Raw genomic sequence first — 19,591 nt, 5'->3', positions numbered from 1 at the left:
TCACCCAAGTACTAGTGAAAAAGTATCACTAATCCCACAGGCCTTATAGGTCACCAGAGTACTAGTGAAAAAGTATCACTACTCCCAGGGGCCTTATAGGTCACCTGAGTACTAGTGAAAAAGTATCACTACTCCCAAGGGCTATGAAATCAAGAAAAAAATATCCTGTTCTGAATATCTAAGCTAAATCTTAATTTTCAGCAACAGTATAAAACAAGATGTGTTCTTAAAACTTAAATGCCCTCAAAACTGCATACACTAATGAAAGTAAGTTTGGCCCCACCCTGGAGTCAGAACTCCCACCCCAGGGATCATGAAATTTGTAATTTTGGTTGAGGATTTCCTGCTCTACATCACAATGCATTTAGTTTTTCTTAAGCATGTGCACTGAAAATTTTTCAATTTTGGGCAGTTTTTGCCCCGCCCCTTAGACCCCTGGAGTGCAGGAATCCTGAAATTTACAATTTATGTCCCCCTTGTTCCAAAGATATGTCATACAAATGAAAAGAACTGGAATTATAGTTATCAAGAACAAGATGTGTTTGTGAAACACAAATGCCCCCGATAATGGCCTATTCCGAAGATGACCAAGGTCACAAGGACAAATACCTTGGTACCAGTAGAAAGATCTTGTCAAAAGAAATGCTCATGTACAATATGAAAGCTCTGATATTTACCATTTAGAAGTTATGACCAATGTAAAAAAAAATTATAAGTAGGTCAAATATCAAGGTCAAAAGGTTTAGTACCAACGGAGAGGTCTTGTCACAAGGAATACTCATGTGAAATATCAAAGCTCTATCACTTACTGTTCAAAAGTTAATAGCAAAGTTAAAGTTTCAGACAGAATTACAGAATGACAGACAGGACAAAAACAATATGCCCCCCCCCCCCAATCTTCGATCTCGGGGGCATAAAAAGTCAAAAATTTCTATTGTTCACACAATTAATAACTGACCATTTGGCCCTACCCTGATACCAAAAACCCCTACCCCAGGGATCATCAAATTTACAATCTTTTTAAAGGACTACCTGCTCTTTTTAAATATCCATTTAATAGTTTCAATTTAGTATCAATAGCACTAAAGAAGATGTTATTTAAACACATAAACACTATGTAGTAAGTTTGGCCCCACTCTGGGGTCAGAACCCCTATCCCATGGATCATGAAATTTACAATTTTGGTAGACACCTTCCTGCTCTACATCTCGGTGCATTTGGTTTTTCTTACACGTGTGCTGTTCTTGAAAAGAAGATTTTTGAAAATTGGTCAATTTTGGGCAGTTTTTACCCCGCCCCTAGGGTGCCGGAGTCCTGAAATTTACAGTTGATGTCCCTCTTGTTCCAAAGATATAGGGCTCACGGCGGGTGTGACCGGTCAACAGGGGATGCTTACTCCTCCTAGGCACCTGATCCCACCTCTGGTGTGTCCAGGGGTCCGTGTTTGCCCAACTATCTATTTTGTATTGCTTGTAGGAGTTATGAGATTGATCACTGTTCGTTATTTTCACCTTGCATGCTTCATACCAAATTTGAAAAGAATTTAAAAAAATAGTTATCAAGAAGAAGTTAAAAATTTCTATTATTCACACATTTAATAACTCACCATTTTGACCTCACCCTGATACCACAAACCCTACTCCTGGGATCATCAAATTTACAATTTTAGTAAAGGACTACCTGCTCTTTCTAAATATCCATCTAGTTTCAATTTAGTATCAATAGCACTGAAGGAGATGTCATTTAAGTGTTTTACACATAAACACTATATATCAAGTTTGGCCCCACCCTGGGGTAATAATCCTATCCCGGGGATCATGAAATTTACAATTTTGATAGAAGCTTCCTTGCTCATCACTGCTATATACTCACTTTCTCTGCTAGATGCCCAGGAGTAAAGAAGATTTTAAAGAAATACATCAATTTTACTACACCACCCCCAAATTAAGGCCCCTTAGGTCTCCTTCACCTACATATGCTACATACCAAATTTGGTCAAGGCTGGTCCAGTAGTTTCTGGGAAGAAGTTGTTAACAGACTTCGCACAACGCCGGATGCAAACCAATTGCAATAGGTCATCTGAGTTTACACATATAGGGCTTACGGCAGGTGTGAATGGTCGACAGGGAATGCTTACTCCTCCTAGGCACCCGATCCCACCTCTGGTGTGTCCAGGGGTCCGTGTTTGCCCAACTATCTATTTTGTATTGCTTATAGGAGTTATGAGATTGATCACTGTTCGCTATCTTCACCTTTCATATGCGAGTGTAAGAAACGATAACTCTGGGTAGAGATTGTTGATCGAGGTCGGTCATCTTTGTTTGCAGCTAGAATGCAAGACCTTGTCGAAAGTAATTGGAGACGCAAGTTTAAACAAAGAGTATAACCATTCATATCAGTTTGGTAATTCCAAATTAATTTTTGGACCGATTTTGTAAAATCGCTGCTATATTCATCCCGAAAGCTAGTGGAGGTGAATGTAACTTTTATCATTATTATTATTATCATTTTCTTTTTGGTCTTTGATCTCAGCTAATCAAAAAGCTTGGAATTATGAAATCCTATAATAAAACGTTATGTACATGATTGAATAAATCCGGTCGTCCAATGACAACTCGCTAGTGTAGCACCTAGTGAAAGTCAAAGGGCGGAGACTGCCGGAGAGCTACTAATACATGTATATACACGTAAATGTACAATGCAAAATATCACTGAAAGAAATCTAAATCATGCACTAATAGGTTTTGCAAAGAAATGGGTACAGTTTCTACAGTCATCTGGCCCACACAATGGATGATTTCAGCAGGAGTCCTAAAATCTGACATTCAAATAAGGAATATATAAGCAAACCCAAAATATGTTTAATTTGATCCAGAACTGTTTTGTGTTGTAGGACAGGAGCGTGAAGTTGGCATAAATTGTCAAAATCAATGAAATAAATTCAGGGGGGTTTACTTCAGAAAACATACAGCCCATGCGTCGAACAAATTCATATTTAAATACATTTTTCATCTTCTATTAATACACAATGTATATTAATTTCATTTTGCTCGACAGATGGCGCACCTTTTAGCTCTTATAGAAAAAAAAGTGGGAAGAGGTCTTATTCATGACGTAATAATGCTATTAAATAAGCAATAACTTTGGTTTAGTTGATATAGTATGCATGGCATACATTTTAAAATTTACTTAAATGTTCAGAGACCAAGCTTAATTCAAGACATATTTAAAACAGAAATAAATTCTGGGGCCTTTTATTTACACAATCATACCTTGTTCTTTAGAAGAATGCATTCCTATGAAAATGGAACTGCTCAAAGAATTTTAACTGAGTCAATTACCTTGAAAATTTAGTTCATGCCTGGCATCAAAAACCTAGAATTTAATATAAATATGCTTACCTAGATACAATTATTAACATCATATCACATACATGTACACTTGTTCGAAGATGGTATACAATTACTTTATAAGAATCAGTTGTTATTAAGGAAGCTCTTCAAATATTTATTTATAAATGTCATTGTTGAAAGAGAGTAAATCACTCTTCGTATACAAAAGAAGTCTTGTAGTTGGCAGCAAACTTTGGTCTTCATACTTGATGTACAATGAAAGTTTTTGTCAAGGTAGTCAGTATATCTAGTTACACAATCAAAGTTTTATTTAATAGGAACAACTGAAGGTTTAACTTTTATCAGTAAATATAAACTAGTTCTATGGCTTTTTTAATTAAACAATAGAATGCTTTCTTTGTTGTTTCATTGAGTGATGAAGGTACCAAGCATTACAGAAAAAAATCATAACCTGTATTAACGGGTTAAGCAATTTTTTCTGCAATGATTGCTACTTTCGTCATTCTATGAAACAAAAAAGAAAGACATTTTATTATTTTTATTTCTATGCATTTTAAAAAAAAAAAATACTAACTAGACTTACATGTACATATGCAAGTACTAAAATATCATTTGGTTGACCCATTCGTTGCGTTTAACGTAACAGCCAATGCACCCTTTGACCTAGCTTGGTCATCAATTTACTAATAAAATGGGTCAAACTAGTTTGCAACAAACAGGTATTCATTGTCTCAAATGAAAGCAATGCCAATTTCAAAAGAAATACAAGAAAAAAGATTCATTGAATGTGAATATATTCTGCTGTAAAACCACTAACCAGGTAAATCCTCTTGGAAAAATAGTGATATTCTTCATCTAAAGTATGATGGTTTACATCTGTAGATGTTACTTTCATCCAAGTTATGTCCAGGTTGGACTTATACTTGGGAATACAACAGAGTCCAAAACTTTGATTGTGTCAGAAGCTATAACTGGCTTCAAAACCTTTAAATCTGGTCATCCAGAAGATACACGCCAAATTAAACATCCCTAGACGTAACTTCCATGCCAGTTTGGTCCATGTATGACCGAAAGTTATTTCAGAATGTGACTAAGTCCAAAAAATTTATCTTCTTCAAAGGTAGTTTCCTGATCAGCTTTTGAATCCTATGCACCAAACTCCAACAGAACACCTGAAGCTGAAATAGCTGAGCATATACCTAGATGTAAATTCTATGTGCGTTTGGTCTAGATGTAAATTCTATGAGCGTTTGGTCTAGATGTAAATTCTATACACGTTTGGTCTAGGTGGGGTGTACAACAGCTTAGGAATTAGACAGAGACTAAAATCCAGGACGTTGGGCATATATCTATACTCAGTATTATAAGCTCTCCTTCACATTGTCAGACTATAGAATAAGAAAAAACATGAGCAGTTTTATTTGCAATCTATTGTAAAAAGTGGATAGTTGATGTAAATCAGGTCACAGTCATTTGAGAGACTTCAGTTAGATTTTTTTTTAGTTTTCATGTTATAAGAATACCTGATATTTTCAAAATAACATACTATATGTATACACTGTACATACACATTTATCACTTTTACATACATATCATAAAAACAATTCAAAATATCAATCAATTTACATTTTCATCAATATCCGCAATGGAAATGGTTTTCAACAACTTTCCATCAAACACTGGACAGAATTTATGAATTATAACTTACACCTAATGCTAATCAGACTTTTTCTTCTTCTCTATAACTCCAGTCCTGAAAATGATAAAGATCTGCATGTGACACTGTATCTTTAGCTTACGTTAAATTAGATCAATTCAATAAACATAAAACATTCAAAAAAGAATTGTCTATGGTCTTAAATTAATAGCATTATGAAATGTATAGTACATTTAAGAATTGAACATTCATGAGGGTATGAACTGCGACACTTCATGCCGCTGGCATACTTCATGCAGCATGTTAGAGCTTTAAGAAAAGTAAGCTGACATGAAGCAATGCAGTTCATACCCTCATGTATTTTCAAAAATGAAATACATTCTTGAAATTTACACTCTACTTTCATATCTATCAGAATTCCCAGTTGTTAAAGTAGACACACTATACAATTATTTATTTGCACATTGTACACAACCGCAGTGCATTCATGAAAAAATGAGCATCATTATAATTTGTAATGATATCAAAACCATTGTACATGTAAATATAATGAGGATAATCCACCTGCTCCTGTCACATTCTGTACATTCTATAATGAGGATAATCCACCTACTCCTGTCCTATTCTGTACATTCTATAATGAGGATAATCCACTACTCCTGTCCTATTCTGTACATTCTATAATGAGGATAATCCACTACTCCTGTCCCATTCTGTACATTCTATAATGAGGATAATCCACCTACTCCTGTCACATTCTGTACATTCTATAATGAGGATAATCCACTACTCCTGTCCTATTCTGTACATTCTATAATGAGGATAATCCACCTACTCCTGTCACATTCTGTACATTCTATAATGAGGATAATCCACTACTCCTGTCCTATTCTGTACATTCTATAATGAGGATAATCCACCTACTCCTGTCCTATTCTGTACATTCTATAATGAGGATAATCCACTACTCCTGTCCTATTCTGTACATTCTATAATGAGGATAATCCACTACTCCTGTCCCATTCTGTACATTTTATAATGAGGATAATCCACTACTCCTGTCCTATTCTGTACATTCTATAATGAGGATAATCCACTACTCCTGTCCCATTCTGTACATTTTATAATGAGGATAATCCACTACTCCTGTCTTATTCTGTACATTCTATAATGAGGATAATCCACTACTCCTGTCCTATTCTGTACATTCTATAATGAGGATAATCCACCTACTCCTGTCACATTCTGTACATTCTATAATGAGGATAATCCACTACTCCTGTCCTATTCTGTACATTCTATAATGAGGATAATCCACCTACTCCTGTCCTATTCTGTACATTCTATAATGAGGATAATCCACTACTCCTGTCCTATTCTGTACATTCTATAATGAGGATAATCCACTACTCCTGTCCCATTCTGTACATTTTATAATGAGGATAATCCACTACTCCTGTCACATTCTGTACATTCTATAATGAGGATAATCCACTACTCCTGTCCCATTCTGTACATTTTATAATGAGGATAATCCACTACTCCTGTCTTATTCTGTACATTCTATAATGAGGATAATCCACTACTCCTGTCCTATTCTGTACATTCTATAATGAGGATAATCCACCTACTCCTGTCACATTCTGTACATTCTATAATGAGGATAATCCACTACTCCTGTCCTATTCTGTACATTCTATAATGAGGATAATCCACTACTCCTGTCCTATTCTGTACATTCTATAATGAGGATAATCCACTACTCCTGTCCTATTCTGTACATTCTATAATGAGGATAATCCACTACTCCTGTCCCATTCTGTACATTCTATAATGAGGATAATCCACTACTCCTGTCCCATTCTGTACATTCTATAATGAGGATAATCCACCTACTCCTGTCACATTCTGTAGATTCTATAATGAGGATAATCCACTACTCCTGTCACATTCTGTACATTCTATAATGAGGATAATCCACCTACTCCTGTCCTATTCTGTACATTCTATAATGAGGATAATCCACTACTCCTGTCTTATTCTGTACATTCTATAATGAGGATAATCCACCTACTCCTGTCACATTCTGTACATTCTATAATGAGGATAATCCACCTACTCCTGTCCCATTCTGTACATTCTATAATGAGGATAATCCACTACTCCTGTCCTATTCTGTACATTCTATAATGAGGATAATCCACTACTCCTGTCCCATTCTGTACATTCTATAATGAGGATAATCCACCTACTCCTGTCACATTCTGTACATTCTATAATGAGGATAATCCACTACTCCTGTCCTATTCTGTACATTCTATAATGAGGATAATCCACTACTCCTGTCTTATTCTGTACATTCTATAATGAGGATAATCCACCTACTCCTGTCACATTCTGTACATTCTATAATGAGGATAATCCACCTACTCCTGTCCTATTCTGTACATTCTATAATGAGGATAATCCACCTACTCCTGTCCTATTCTGTACATTCTATAATGAGGATAATCCACTACTCCTGTCCTATTCTGTACATTCTATAATGAGGATAATCCACTACTCCTGTCCTATTCTGTACATTCTATAATGAGGATAATCCACTACTCCTGTCCTATTCTGTACATTCTATAATGAGGATAATCCACCTACTCCTGTCCTATTCTGTACATTCTATAATGAGGATAATCCACTACTCCTGTCCTATTCTGTACATTCTATAATGAGGATAATCCACTACTCCTGTCCTATTCTGTACATTCTATAATGAGGATAATCCACCTACTCCTGTCCCATTCTGTACATTCTATAATGAGGATAATCCACTACTCCTGTCCTATTCTGTACATTCTATAATGAGGATAATCCACTACTCCTGTCCCATTCTGTACATTCTATAATGAGGATAATCCACCTACTCCTGTCACATTCTGTACATTCTATAATGAGGATAATCCACTACTCCTGTCCTATTCTGTACATTCTATAATGAGGATAATCCACTACTCCTGTCTTATTCTGTACATTCTATAATGAGGATAATCCACCTACTCCTGTCACATTCTGTACATTCTATAATGAGGATAATCCACCTACTCCTGTCCTATTCTGTACATTCTATAATGAGGATAATCCACCTACTCCTGTCTTATTCTGTACATTCTATAATGAGGATAATCCATCTACTCCTGTCCTATTCTGTACATTCTATAATGAGGATAATCCACTACTCCTGTCCTATTCTGTACATTCTATAATGAGGATAATCCACTACTCCTGTCCTATTCTGTACATTCTATAATGAGGATAATCCACTACTCCTGTCCTATTCTGTACATTCTATAATGAGGATAATCCACTACTCCTGTCCTATTCTGTACATTCTATAATGAGGATAATCCACTACTCCTGTCCCATTCTGTACATTCTATAATGAGGATAATCCACCTACTCCTGTCCCATTCTGTACATTCTATAATGAGGATAATCCACTACTCCTGTCCTATTCTGTACATTCTATAATGAGGATAATCCACTACTCCTGTCCCATTCTGTACATTCTATAATGAGGATAATCCACTACTCCTGTCCCATTCTGTACATTCTATAATGAGGATAATCCACTACTCCTGTCCTATTCTGTACATTCTATAATGAGGATAATCCACCTACTCCTGTCCCATTCTGTACATTCCATACATACAGACAAGAAAGATGCCAAGCTGAGCCGAGGAGTGTAGCAGCAGTCCAAACAAGACAGGCCAGGAGAACTCCTCCTCCTCGATATGTTTAGTACCCTCTCTGTGGAACGCCTCCTTGTACTCTGATGCTGTTTCTCTGAATGCCGTCTCCTCCTCGGTTGGGGGTGGAGCCCGCCACTCGGCTTTCTCTGCCTTTTGTCTGACTTTGTACTCCTCGTACCATTTCCTGTATCGCTCCTCCTGTTCTTTCAAACGCTGTTCCATGATTTCCTCGTCCGACATATTTTTTTGTTTGTCGTACATGTAGTTCATTTCCCATCTGCAAATTAACAACACTCGCGTTGTATACATGTACTGGTAAAATATCATCTACATGTACTTCTGAATTGTTGAAGTGTATATGTATATATGTACGGATAAAATATCATCTACATGTACTTCTGAATTGTTGAAGTGTATATGTATATATACACAATAAAAAATTCTGTCCAAAATAGCTCATCACAAAAAAACATATATAATATGATTTAAATATACAGTTAGCACTTATTAAAAGACATATGACAAACAAAATTTTCCATGTCTGTCCATCCATCCATCTATCTATAACATAAATATGGGTGGATATTTTATTGCTGTGCCTTCAAACACTCTACTATGTGTGTTTCAATCTGATAAGGGTTAGTGCGTGGTGTAAGCAAACTGAAGACTCCATTGTAGTTTTGGAAATAAAAATATTAAAACTTTAATTGAAAGTATACTTTTATAAAAGGTTGCACAGTCACTGTGAATTCTTCAAAAAACTGTAGTGAACTCACATTAAATCATGGTGACTTAAATCTGGAGCACCCCGGCTTTCATTGCGCTTGTCCTCATGTTGAACTCCAATGGTGACATCATATTCCGACCTCTTCTGCGGGTCACTGAGGACAGTGTAGGCTTCATTCAACCTCACAAAGTTCACCTGTGCTTCCGAATCATCTGGATTAGAGTCCGGATGGAGCTGAAATGTCAATATGTTGATATATTGTTAGAGTCCGGATGGAGCTGAAATGTCAATATGTTGATATATTGTTAAAGTCCAGATGGAGCTGAAATGCCATTATGTTGATATATTGCCTGTTGGTGGTCCTTCACTATCAAAGATTACCAAATTCTGACAATGAAAGCATGTTATCCTAAATTAAGATTCCATTGTTGCCCCATCTTCGATGGCGAAGGATGACAATATCGTGTATTGTCACCCTTGGCTAGCAAAGATGTTGCCCAGATGTAGTCCATATCTTATATGTACAATACTGCAGGGACATTCTCTAGTCCATATCTTACATGTACAATATTGCAGGGATATTATTTAGTCCATATCTTAAATGTACAATATTGCAGGGATATTATTTAGTCCATATCTTAAATGTACAATATTGCAGGGATATTATTTAGTCCATATCTTACATGTACAATATTGCAGGGATATTATTTAGTCCATATCTTACATGTACAATATTGCAGGGATATTATTTAGTCCATATCTTATATGTACAATATTGCAGGGATATTGTCACTGCTCACACATTTCTTGTGATGACTAGGATGATAAGTAAACAAGAAAAGAAAAAAAAATACTATATTGAGCTCATTCAGTCCTGTTTTTATTTTACCTTTTTGCACAATGAAATATATGCTGTCTTTATGTCTTTCAGAGAGGCATCTCTTCTAACTCTTAGGATATCATAGTGGGATCCAAGATGGGAGAAGTTCCTAAACAGTATACAAAACAATTAAAACTGTCATACAAATGTATAGATCATTCAAAATGAAAAAAAATCCCCTACTCCTGTCTATGTTACTGAAAGTAGATATTCTGACATAGTTTCACACTTTAAGAGATCAGTGGCATTACAGGTACATTATGAACTTAACAGTCAGCTGAAGAATTGGGGCTTCATGAAAGTTCACATATATACATAAATTCTTTGTATACTTTGGATCCCTAAAATATACATGATATATGTGGAATTTTTTATCCCAAAATTTTATGAGAGGCATCTCTCATGAAATAAAATTACTCGCTTTTAATTTTCTGTGACTATAATACATGTAACAGATATGACACACGAATTCATGTGATTTGACGTATACAGGTAATACTGCGTAATAGTACTCAAGTAAAATAACGAATCTACAGTATGCAGCATGCTGTACAACAAGACCTTCAATAACAAGACCTGGGATTATCAAAAGTATATATTCTCACCTTTCTATTGCATACTTTGGTTTTTGATTAATACAGCGAAAAATTCTTGGACAGTTTCGTCGTAAGACGCAATGGACTGAATACGACAACATGCTATATAGTAGGTGCCATCTTCTGCAAACAGAAATATGTTGTATGCAATTACGAAGTACAGCACATGTCAATAATTCATCACTTGCTTTTCCCTATTTGACATACATGTCCAAGATCTAATCCAATTTCGTCGATATCGTCGTGCCTTACTACGATGTCGATATAGACATTAACACAACGATATCATATCGATATCAGCAATTTCTATTTTAAATGCGTTTGAATTAAAAGTCTTAATATACACAGCATAATGTCTGCCTACGGTGTTGATATTGTTGATATCGACAATATCGCGTTGATATCGAATCATGATCGTTTTGTAATGGTTGTGTATGACATTCTCACAACGATATCGTATTGATATCGACAATTTCTATTTTCAACGTGTTTGAATTAATAGTGTTAGTATACACAACATATTGTCTGCCTACGGTGTCGATATCATCAATATCGTGTCGATATCGAATCATGATCATTTTTGTAATGGTTGTGTTCAACATTCTCAGAACAATATCATGTAGATATCAAAAATTTCTATTTTAAATGTGTTTGACTTAATAGGCTTAGTATACACAGCATAATGTCTGCCTATGATGTTGATATCGACATTCCCTTGACGATATCGTATCGGTATCTACGCTTTCTAAATCTATATGTGTGTGAATTTATAGGCTTAGTATACATGGACTAATGTTTGCCTATGATGTCGATATCCAAGATATCGACAGGAAGAGAAATCAATCCTAATTCAATCCTCATGCAACCATTACAAAAACTATCATGATTTGATATCGACACGATATTGACAAAAATAGAATTAATGTCTATTTCAGTTTTAACACTACCTTAAGCAAAACGATCGTGACTCGATATCGACATGATATTGTAAATATTGACAGGAAGAAAAATCAATCCTAGTTAAGTCCCCATACAGTCATTACAAAATCGATCATATTCGATATTAACACGATATCGTCAGTAAAGGTATGTGATTATTAGAGTGGCACATATCGATATCGGTAGTGGGTACGATATCATGTTTGGGTTGTCGATATTGTCTCTTCATTGTGTCTTTGACATTACTCCTATTTGATATTTTCCTTACAACACATTCAACAAAAATAAGGATATTTAAGCTGTAACTATGCTGATGTTCCATTTGTGTTATGTCATAATCTAGATATCACTAACTTCTTTTTTCCTATTATCTTTTAAGCCAATGATCTTTCATTCCCTGATCATGCTGAGTGAAATGTGTGTTTTTCAACTCACTCGAATCACAGGCTTGCTCCCAGCTTGTAGAATTAAGTCTGAAGAAAAAAATATATAGATATAAACCAGTCTATGAGCAAGCCTCTGAACCCAAATTTCTTCTACATATGATCCATCCCGTGGGGATCCAGGTTAGAATAGGTCCTCAGTAACCCCTTGCTTGTCGTAAAAGGCGACTAAATGGGGCTGTCCTTCAGATGAGACCGCAAAAACCAAGGACCCGTGTCACAGCAGGTGTGGCACGATAAAGATCCCTCCCTGCTCAATGGCCATAAGTGCCGAGCATAGGCCTAAATTTTGCGGCCCTTCACCGCAGTGGTGACGTCTCCATGTGCGTGAAGTATTCTCAAGAGGGACAATTAACGTGATTGTACCATGTCTCCTATGTTTGTGAATTTGCTAAACACCAACACTGAATATGACGTTACAATGCACTGTTTACATCAGTTGCATAGAGTTTCCCGCATTCAATGAATAGGCAGATCAAAAATGTCTAGTTAGAATACTTTGATTGAGCTCTGTCCTCACACGTTAGGTGCTAACTTTTGGATATTTTTTGTCCTGTTATGGATCTAGATACTAATGCCATCACTTTATGCTTCACCCTCAAACACGGTCACGCCGTAAGACATATTAATTAATACCGAGCAAAGCTCGGACGGGCCAAAGGCCCGTCCGCGAAGCAAGGCTCTAAAGGTAACACGTATATAAAAGAAAAAGTCAAAATCAGCAACAGAAAAAGAGATAACCTCTATATACGTTCACTGAATTTTTCGTGATCCATATGGGTGCCGCCATTTATTTTTTCATTACCTGCTTCAACAGTTATTCGTGTTTTATTTTGAATGCCAATAATAGAAGACTCTGACGTGCAATTTGTAATTTAAATACTCAGTTTGTTCAAAGTGAATAGTATAATTATCATTGTAACAGATTTTAGCAAATAATTACATATAAAATCATAATACGACTAAATAGATGAACAAGTTCATGAGTTTCTTTGAATAAGAACATACGATAAAATTATGGTTACTTTTTTATCATTTTGAATTTATTGGTTAATTTTGTTTAATTTTATAACGGCCCTTTTCATTGCATACGGAATGTATTATTGTTGTTTATAATTGTTTGCTTTGAAAAAGAGAAAAAAGTCGAGGCTAAATGTGACGTCACAATGCACAGTTGACGTCGCCTTGCGTTTTATTTCCCGCGTTCAATGAATAGGCGGATCCTGTAAAACTGTTGTCCCCATATAAACCCCTTTAATATTGAGATGTTACTGGGTTTTTAGCGCAAGGAAAATTCATTAAAAATATATATTTTTAAATGAATCATAATCTACCGTACTTAACGGAATTATGATTACCACTTGGGACAATGACCATTACATGCTTCGCTCGGTCCAACGGTCACACCGTATACATATTATTTTAAAAGTATTTAGCTGCAGAACTGTAGACCTCTGAGAAAATATTGGGAAAGATCAGAGAGCTTTCTGTCCCAATATTTTTTCAGAGAGCTACAGTTCTGCAGCTAAAAAGTCCCGAACCTGCCACTGCATTCCATATAATCTCAGCGAGATTCGTCGAGGCTGGATATTTGGACTGACGCCTCTTCCGAATCTCAGACCAGTGTCACATAAAGTGATTCGGGAAATCTTGCCTGAACTTCGGCCGCTTGTTGCGATTAAAATGGGTTAAATTGAATTTCTTGTCCGCTTCAACTTTTCGCCTTAGACATCCTATTAACTCCCTATCACAATGAAACATGCATTTCTTACCTTTACAAGGTGTAAATCCCACAGTAATTCAAGTTGGCTATTTTCGAAGCCATTGCAAACGGCCACCATTTCATATTTTACCTTCTCAACACTGAAGAGTTCCGATAGTTTAGGACGCCTTCAAATAGATTGATTAAATATTACAGTTTTCTTTTTATTGCTTTTAATTTTTATGCTTAAATGCTTTGTACAAAGTAATTGTCAACCAGTAAGTTCTGTATTTTCAATCATAGTACAAATTGTCATGAAGTAGTATATCGGAACTCTCCAGTGTTGAGAAGGTAAAATATGAAATGGTGGCCGTTTGCAATGGCTTCGAAAATAGCCAACTTGAATTACTGTGGGATTTATACCTTGTAAAGGTAAGAAATGCATGTTTCATTGTGATAGGGAGTTAATAGGATGTCTAAGGCGAAAAGTTGAAGCGGACAAGAAATTCAATTTAACCCATTTTAATCGCAACAAGCGGCTGAAGTTCAGGCAAGATTTCCCGAATCACTTTATGTGACACTGGTCTGAGATTCGGAAGAGGCGTCAGTCCAAATATCCAGCCTCGACGAATCTCGCTGAGATTACATTCCATAGACTGGTAATTACCAACATCTTAAGTCTTTTTGCTTCGCCCTCAAACACTGTCACACCATGAGGCAAATCAAATGGAATTACTTACCAATTAACAATTGAAGTGATGAGTCGCATTACAGGAAATCAACTAAGGAAAGCTTACAGGATTTTCCCTAAGCTTGCATGCTGGAGACGGTACATAAAACTGGAAGGAGAAAAAAATAGATGGTTGATCAGTTGATCATCTCTGCAAATACATTCCTCCGTATTGTCGTCGTTTTCAGAATAGGTAAAACAGCTACCTGCACGTGCTTCTTACTAACTTTCAGTCTGTACAGTGAGCAAAGTATCGTGCAAATATTACTTAACAAGTGAACTTGACATGTTTGATGTCAACTGCTGACAGGCATGCTGCAACGGATACTACGTATCGGACACTAAATTATGAAATTCCAAAACAGACAATTTATTTCCGCAAAAGTCGTGTAGAGGCTATAACACAGCAAAGTATATCATGCATTCAAAATTTATCATACAAATATTGATTAACTATCGGACATGGATATAATTAGGCCAAATTAAGAATTTCAAGTAGGACTATATAAAATTTTGCAGATCCGTGGCTATGTACACGCTATGCAACCAGAGACATACATGTATGTACATGTAGATCTGGTTCGTCTGTAATCTTATTCATGGTTTTGGACGAATCTCGAGAAGTATCAAAACAGATGACTATATTTTTGTCGAAACTCCTATAGTGTTCATCAATTGTTTGTCAGTAGTCTGCCTCAATTTAAAAAACTGATCATACGCAGAACAAGTTCTTGCGTATCGAATCAGTTGAGAGATATAAACACCATATGCAGGTGATGATGGACTATTGTTATATAAATATGGGAAGTTGACGATGGAGAAGCCGAAATAATCTAACAAATGTTCGTATCTTAGGTATACTGTCATATGATTCTATCATTCGATTCTATTTTTCCTGTTCATTCTTTCATTCCTCTTTTTCTCCGTTTCTACGGTTTTCATTTCATTCTTTTTTTTCTGTCAGTGTCTCTCATTCTGAATTCTTTTCTCCTCTATGACGCTCAAGCTTCTTTTTCTCCCGAAAAGCTTCGTCTGATGTTATTATGACGAAAAACTGGCATGCAGTTTTTGTCTTCCTTTTCTTTGTATCCTTTTAAAACTATGTTTGGAATTGGAAACGTGATCTGCTATACAGACAGGTCCGAGGATCGATGGTCTGAAAGAAATGCTGTTGTTTACCGTTTCAAAGTCTTTACCTGCTCGGTAATCCTGGGGTTCTTCAAAACCAGGCAAGCTTGCTAACTCGAGGCTTCCGTTGGAACGAACCACCAAGGGCAAGTCTGTCACATATTCCTGCACAGGAACAGTTGCGATAATATTGTAAATTGACCCAGAGCTAGCAGGAAAGTTTTCATCTAAGTTTGTATCCAGCAAAGGCTCTTAGAGATAACGGTGGTGTTTGGAAGTCGATTGCCGACTCCATGAGATTTGGATCGCTGACGTCAGGAACTGTGCTAGTTTCAGCTATCGGTGGAACCATTTCATGTGTGTTGGGGACGGCGATTGTCTCATCCGGGTTACATGGAGCTGGACTACATATTTGGACAACATTGTCATTCGCGTATGGTATACAATTCAGAATGTACAGTGCAGGAATTGCACTGGGATCTAAAGGATATATACATGTACCGGTAGCTTTAAACCCAGACACAACATTGGATATCTTTGCAGACAAAGCCTTTTGAAATATTTTTTTAAAACGATATGACCAACTGCTACCCCCGTAGTGTGGATGAAAGTACATGAATCTACTTTGTTCCATGCTGATTTCAAAGATTTGTAAAAAGAACAGTCTAGTGGCTGAGTCCAGTTTCTGGTGTGATTGGGTATAGCTCCATGACTACATTTTTCTTCGAACATGCCATGTCTGTGAATTCCATGCATATGTGTGACACACTCATCGCATTTTAGCAATTGTGGTGTTTGGCAGAAATGTCTGCTCAAACTAAAGGCGGACAATACCATCTTTTGTCCAGCCACTCTCGGAAACTGAACTTTTGGCATTTTCAGCGCCAGACTTCCGGGGTATTTTCTGTCCCATTCCCTTGCAGGGCTTGTTTTGTCTTCACTGGCATAATGATATGCATAGGGAGGAATATCTATACCGCTGGGGTTTGCAGCTGCAATAACACATGATCATTTCTCTAGATCCCGCCTTCCCATGGAGTTTTGGCTCCTCTCTAGGCGACTATACTTTACCTGGTTTGTTTGTCATTGTGACCTCTGTTTCATCCATATCTAGATGTTTACCCATTCTTTCTCTGGTCATGCCTTGGTGACGGAGAATACTTGTGGATTCAGGCGGTCTTAAAGTAAAATAGAGTTGCGTGGCGTCGCTTTTTAAAAATAGTCGTCTTCACATATCTGAAGGCACTGGACCCTTAAAATGTTTCTTCTTTTGGCAACTCAGATGCACATTTTAAAAAAAAGATGTACTTAGAATACCTTACGTTAAGTACGGGCTTCTTCATGGGCGTAACAAATGATAAATGGAAGTTTATGCGGCAAGGGGTTCTGCTTAAGGTACCTAGCGGATCCAGGGGCGCGAAACTCCCTGCCGAAAATGGATTTAAGCATCCTGAAATGCCCTAAGATGGCTGTTTTACAGTGCAGATTTATGGAGCGCCAAATTAACATAAACTCAAATAATTGAAGATATCTTCAATTATTTGAAGATATCATCAATTCAATTATTGCTCTCTTTAATTGAATTAATGCGCGCATTAAATCAATCATTGCTCTCATCAAATGAATTAATGCGCGCTTCAATTCAATTATTGCTCTCATCAATTGAATTAATGCGCGCATTAATTGAATTAATGAGAGCAATAATAGATTTGATGCGCGCATTAATTCAATTATTGCTCTCTTCAATTCAATTGATGAGAGCATTAATTTCGTAGAAATATTGCTCGCAATAATTGATTTAGAGCTCGGTATAAATAATTTGATGATCTCTTTAATTCAACTGAAGATATCTTTAATTATTTACAATGCTTTTGTATAAGGAATTAATGCGCGCATCAATTCTTTTAAAGAGAGCAACAACTCAATTAAAGAGATCATTAATTCAATTGTGGATATGTTGAATTGAAGATATCTTTAATTATTTAGTTGCTCTCTCTAAAAGAATTATTGCTCTCTTCAAATGAATTAAAGATATCATTAATTCAATTGAAGAGAGCAATAATTGAATTAATGCGCGCATTCAATCCATTATTGTTCTCATCAAATGAATTAATGCGCGCATCAATTCAATTATTGCTCTCATCAATTGATTTAATGCGCGCATTATATCAATTATTGCTCTCTTCAATTGAATTGTAGCGCGCATCAATTCAATTGTTGATATCATTAATTCATTTGAAGAGATCATTAATTCAATTAAAGCGCGCATAAATTCAGCAGAAGAATTAATGCTATCATCAATTCATTTAATGCGCGCAATAATTCAGAATTGAAGATAGCATTAATTATTTGAAGAGATCTTTAATTAAATTGTTGCGCGCATCAAATGAATTGATGATATCTTCAAATAATTGAAGATATCTTCAATTATTTGAGTTTATGTTAATTTGGCGCTCCATACAGATTGGCGGTACCATTTTGTTGACTTTGCTTTCCGGCTGAACCGGTCGCTGTAGGTCAGTGGTAGAGCGTTCGCTTCGTAACCGGGAGGTCGTGAGTTCGAGTACCGCTCGTGCCATGTCCGCGTCAAACCTCTGATATGTCCAGGGGTCCGTGATTGTCCAACTCTATATTTTGTGTTGCTTATAGGAGTTATGAGATTGATCAATGTTCGTTATCTTCACCTTTTAAAACGTTAACATAGGTAGTGATTGCTTCTTCGCCAAACGCAATCGTAACAACTCGGCCATTTCCGTAACAGACAACGGAAATGGCCGAGTTGTTACGATTGTCGCCAAACGCTCGGCATTTAGAAGTGAGAATCACGGGTCCTTCAGATATGCCCTTGAAAACGGAGGTCCCGTGTCGCGGCAGGCATTGGCACGATAAAGAACCCTCACTGCTACGGTCCTGAGCGCTAAGCATAGGTCTAAATTTGTGGTACTTCACCTACAGCTGGTGGCGTCTCAATATGAGTGAAAAATTCTCGAGAGGGACGTAAAAGAAACAAACATTCAATAAATCTTTCCGGCTGAAATACATATACCTCTTTTCGAGAAAGCTCAACAAATGACGGAAACTCAAAGTATTAATATAATGGTGAATTGAAATAGCAAACCAAAGTGACCCTAGCCAGAAAGTAAGGAGATAGACACAGGCGACTTAATTGGGGGAGGGGGGATAAGTGTAGGCCCGAGCTTTTGTGCTTCTGTTGATGTTACGCCTCCGCAGTCTTCTTTGCAATCTCCAACAGTCCGTCTTTGTTTTTTAATTTTACAACAAAGGGACCCATCCTGCACTTTCCTGATGGTACGATTGTCAGTGGGACGGAGTATTCCGCCGCGGCTTTCCGTTTCAATATTCCATTACTTTTTACATCTGCAATGACTGCTCACATCGCCTCTTCTATAGTTCAGTTGTTTTGTATGCAGGTCTCGCTCTTTTGTTCTCATGTTTTTTACAGATATCATTTTGGACATCTAAAACGTGAACATCTTTTTAGTGATGGAATATGAATCTGTCAGATAAATCACCCAAAGGCTCATTTTGTGTCGCATGTGTTTAAAAACAGTGTCCTTTGGGACTCGAACCCAAGACTGCAAACTGACAGAAAACGAATACAATGACGTAAAAGCCCACATACAAATGTACACTCGATGTCATTAAAACTAAAATTTGATATTGAATTCAATA

General features: G+C 36.6%; 1 protein-coding gene across 7 annotated transcripts; it reads right to left on the bottom strand.

The window, feature by feature from the left end:
* Positions 1-4,749: 4,749 nt before the first annotated feature.
* Positions 4,750-15,120, bottom strand: LOC125652445 (chaperone protein DnaJ-like). 7 transcript variants are annotated; one of them, XM_048881661.2, is made up of 8 exons: positions 14,977-15,097; positions 14,781-14,879; positions 12,331-12,368; positions 10,966-11,079; positions 10,370-10,469; positions 9,530-9,714; positions 8,683-9,030; positions 4,750-5,106 (listed from the first exon to the last, which is right to left on the bottom strand). In XM_048881661.2, the coding sequence occupies exons 4-8, from the start codon at positions 11,055-11,057 to the stop codon at positions 5,070-5,072; spliced, it is 762 nt and encodes a 253-aa protein (XP_048737618.1). In that variant the 5' UTR covers positions 11,058-11,079; positions 12,331-12,368; positions 14,781-14,879; positions 14,977-15,097; the 3' UTR covers positions 4,750-5,069. The 7 variants fall into 7 exon arrangements, with proteins under 7 accessions (XP_048737618.1, XP_048737621.1, XP_048737620.1 ...); XM_048881664.2 differs by having other exon boundaries at positions 8,714-9,030; positions 14,781-15,110; XM_048881663.2 differs by lacking the exon at positions 12,331-12,368 and having other exon boundaries at positions 14,977-15,106.
* Positions 15,121-19,591: the final 4,471 nt, after the last annotated feature.

Source organism: Ostrea edulis, chromosome 5 (genome assembly GCF_947568905.1).
Source record: "Ostrea edulis chromosome 5, xbOstEdul1.1, whole genome shotgun sequence".
NCBI classification, from domain to species: Eukaryota; Metazoa; Mollusca; class Bivalvia; order Ostreida; family Ostreidae; genus Ostrea; species Ostrea edulis.
The sequence above is the reverse complement of the archived record's forward strand: the minus strand, read 5'-3'. Positions and strand labels throughout refer to the sequence as shown.

Bases quoted from the DNA above. Each gene is read 5' to 3' on its own strand.
- LOC125652445 (XM_048881660.2), bottom strand. From the start codon at position 11,057: ATGTTGTCGTATTCAGTCCATTGCGTCTTACGACGAAACTGTCCAAGA. The intron at 10,470-10,965 runs GTGAGAATATAT...TATACTGTTTAG, and splicing joins CCAAAGTATGCAATAGAAAG to GAACTTCTCCCATCTTGGAT. The intron at 9,715-10,369 runs GTAAAATAAAAA...TTGACATTTCAG, and splicing joins ATATTTCATTGTGCAAAAAG to CTCCATCCGGACTCTAATCC.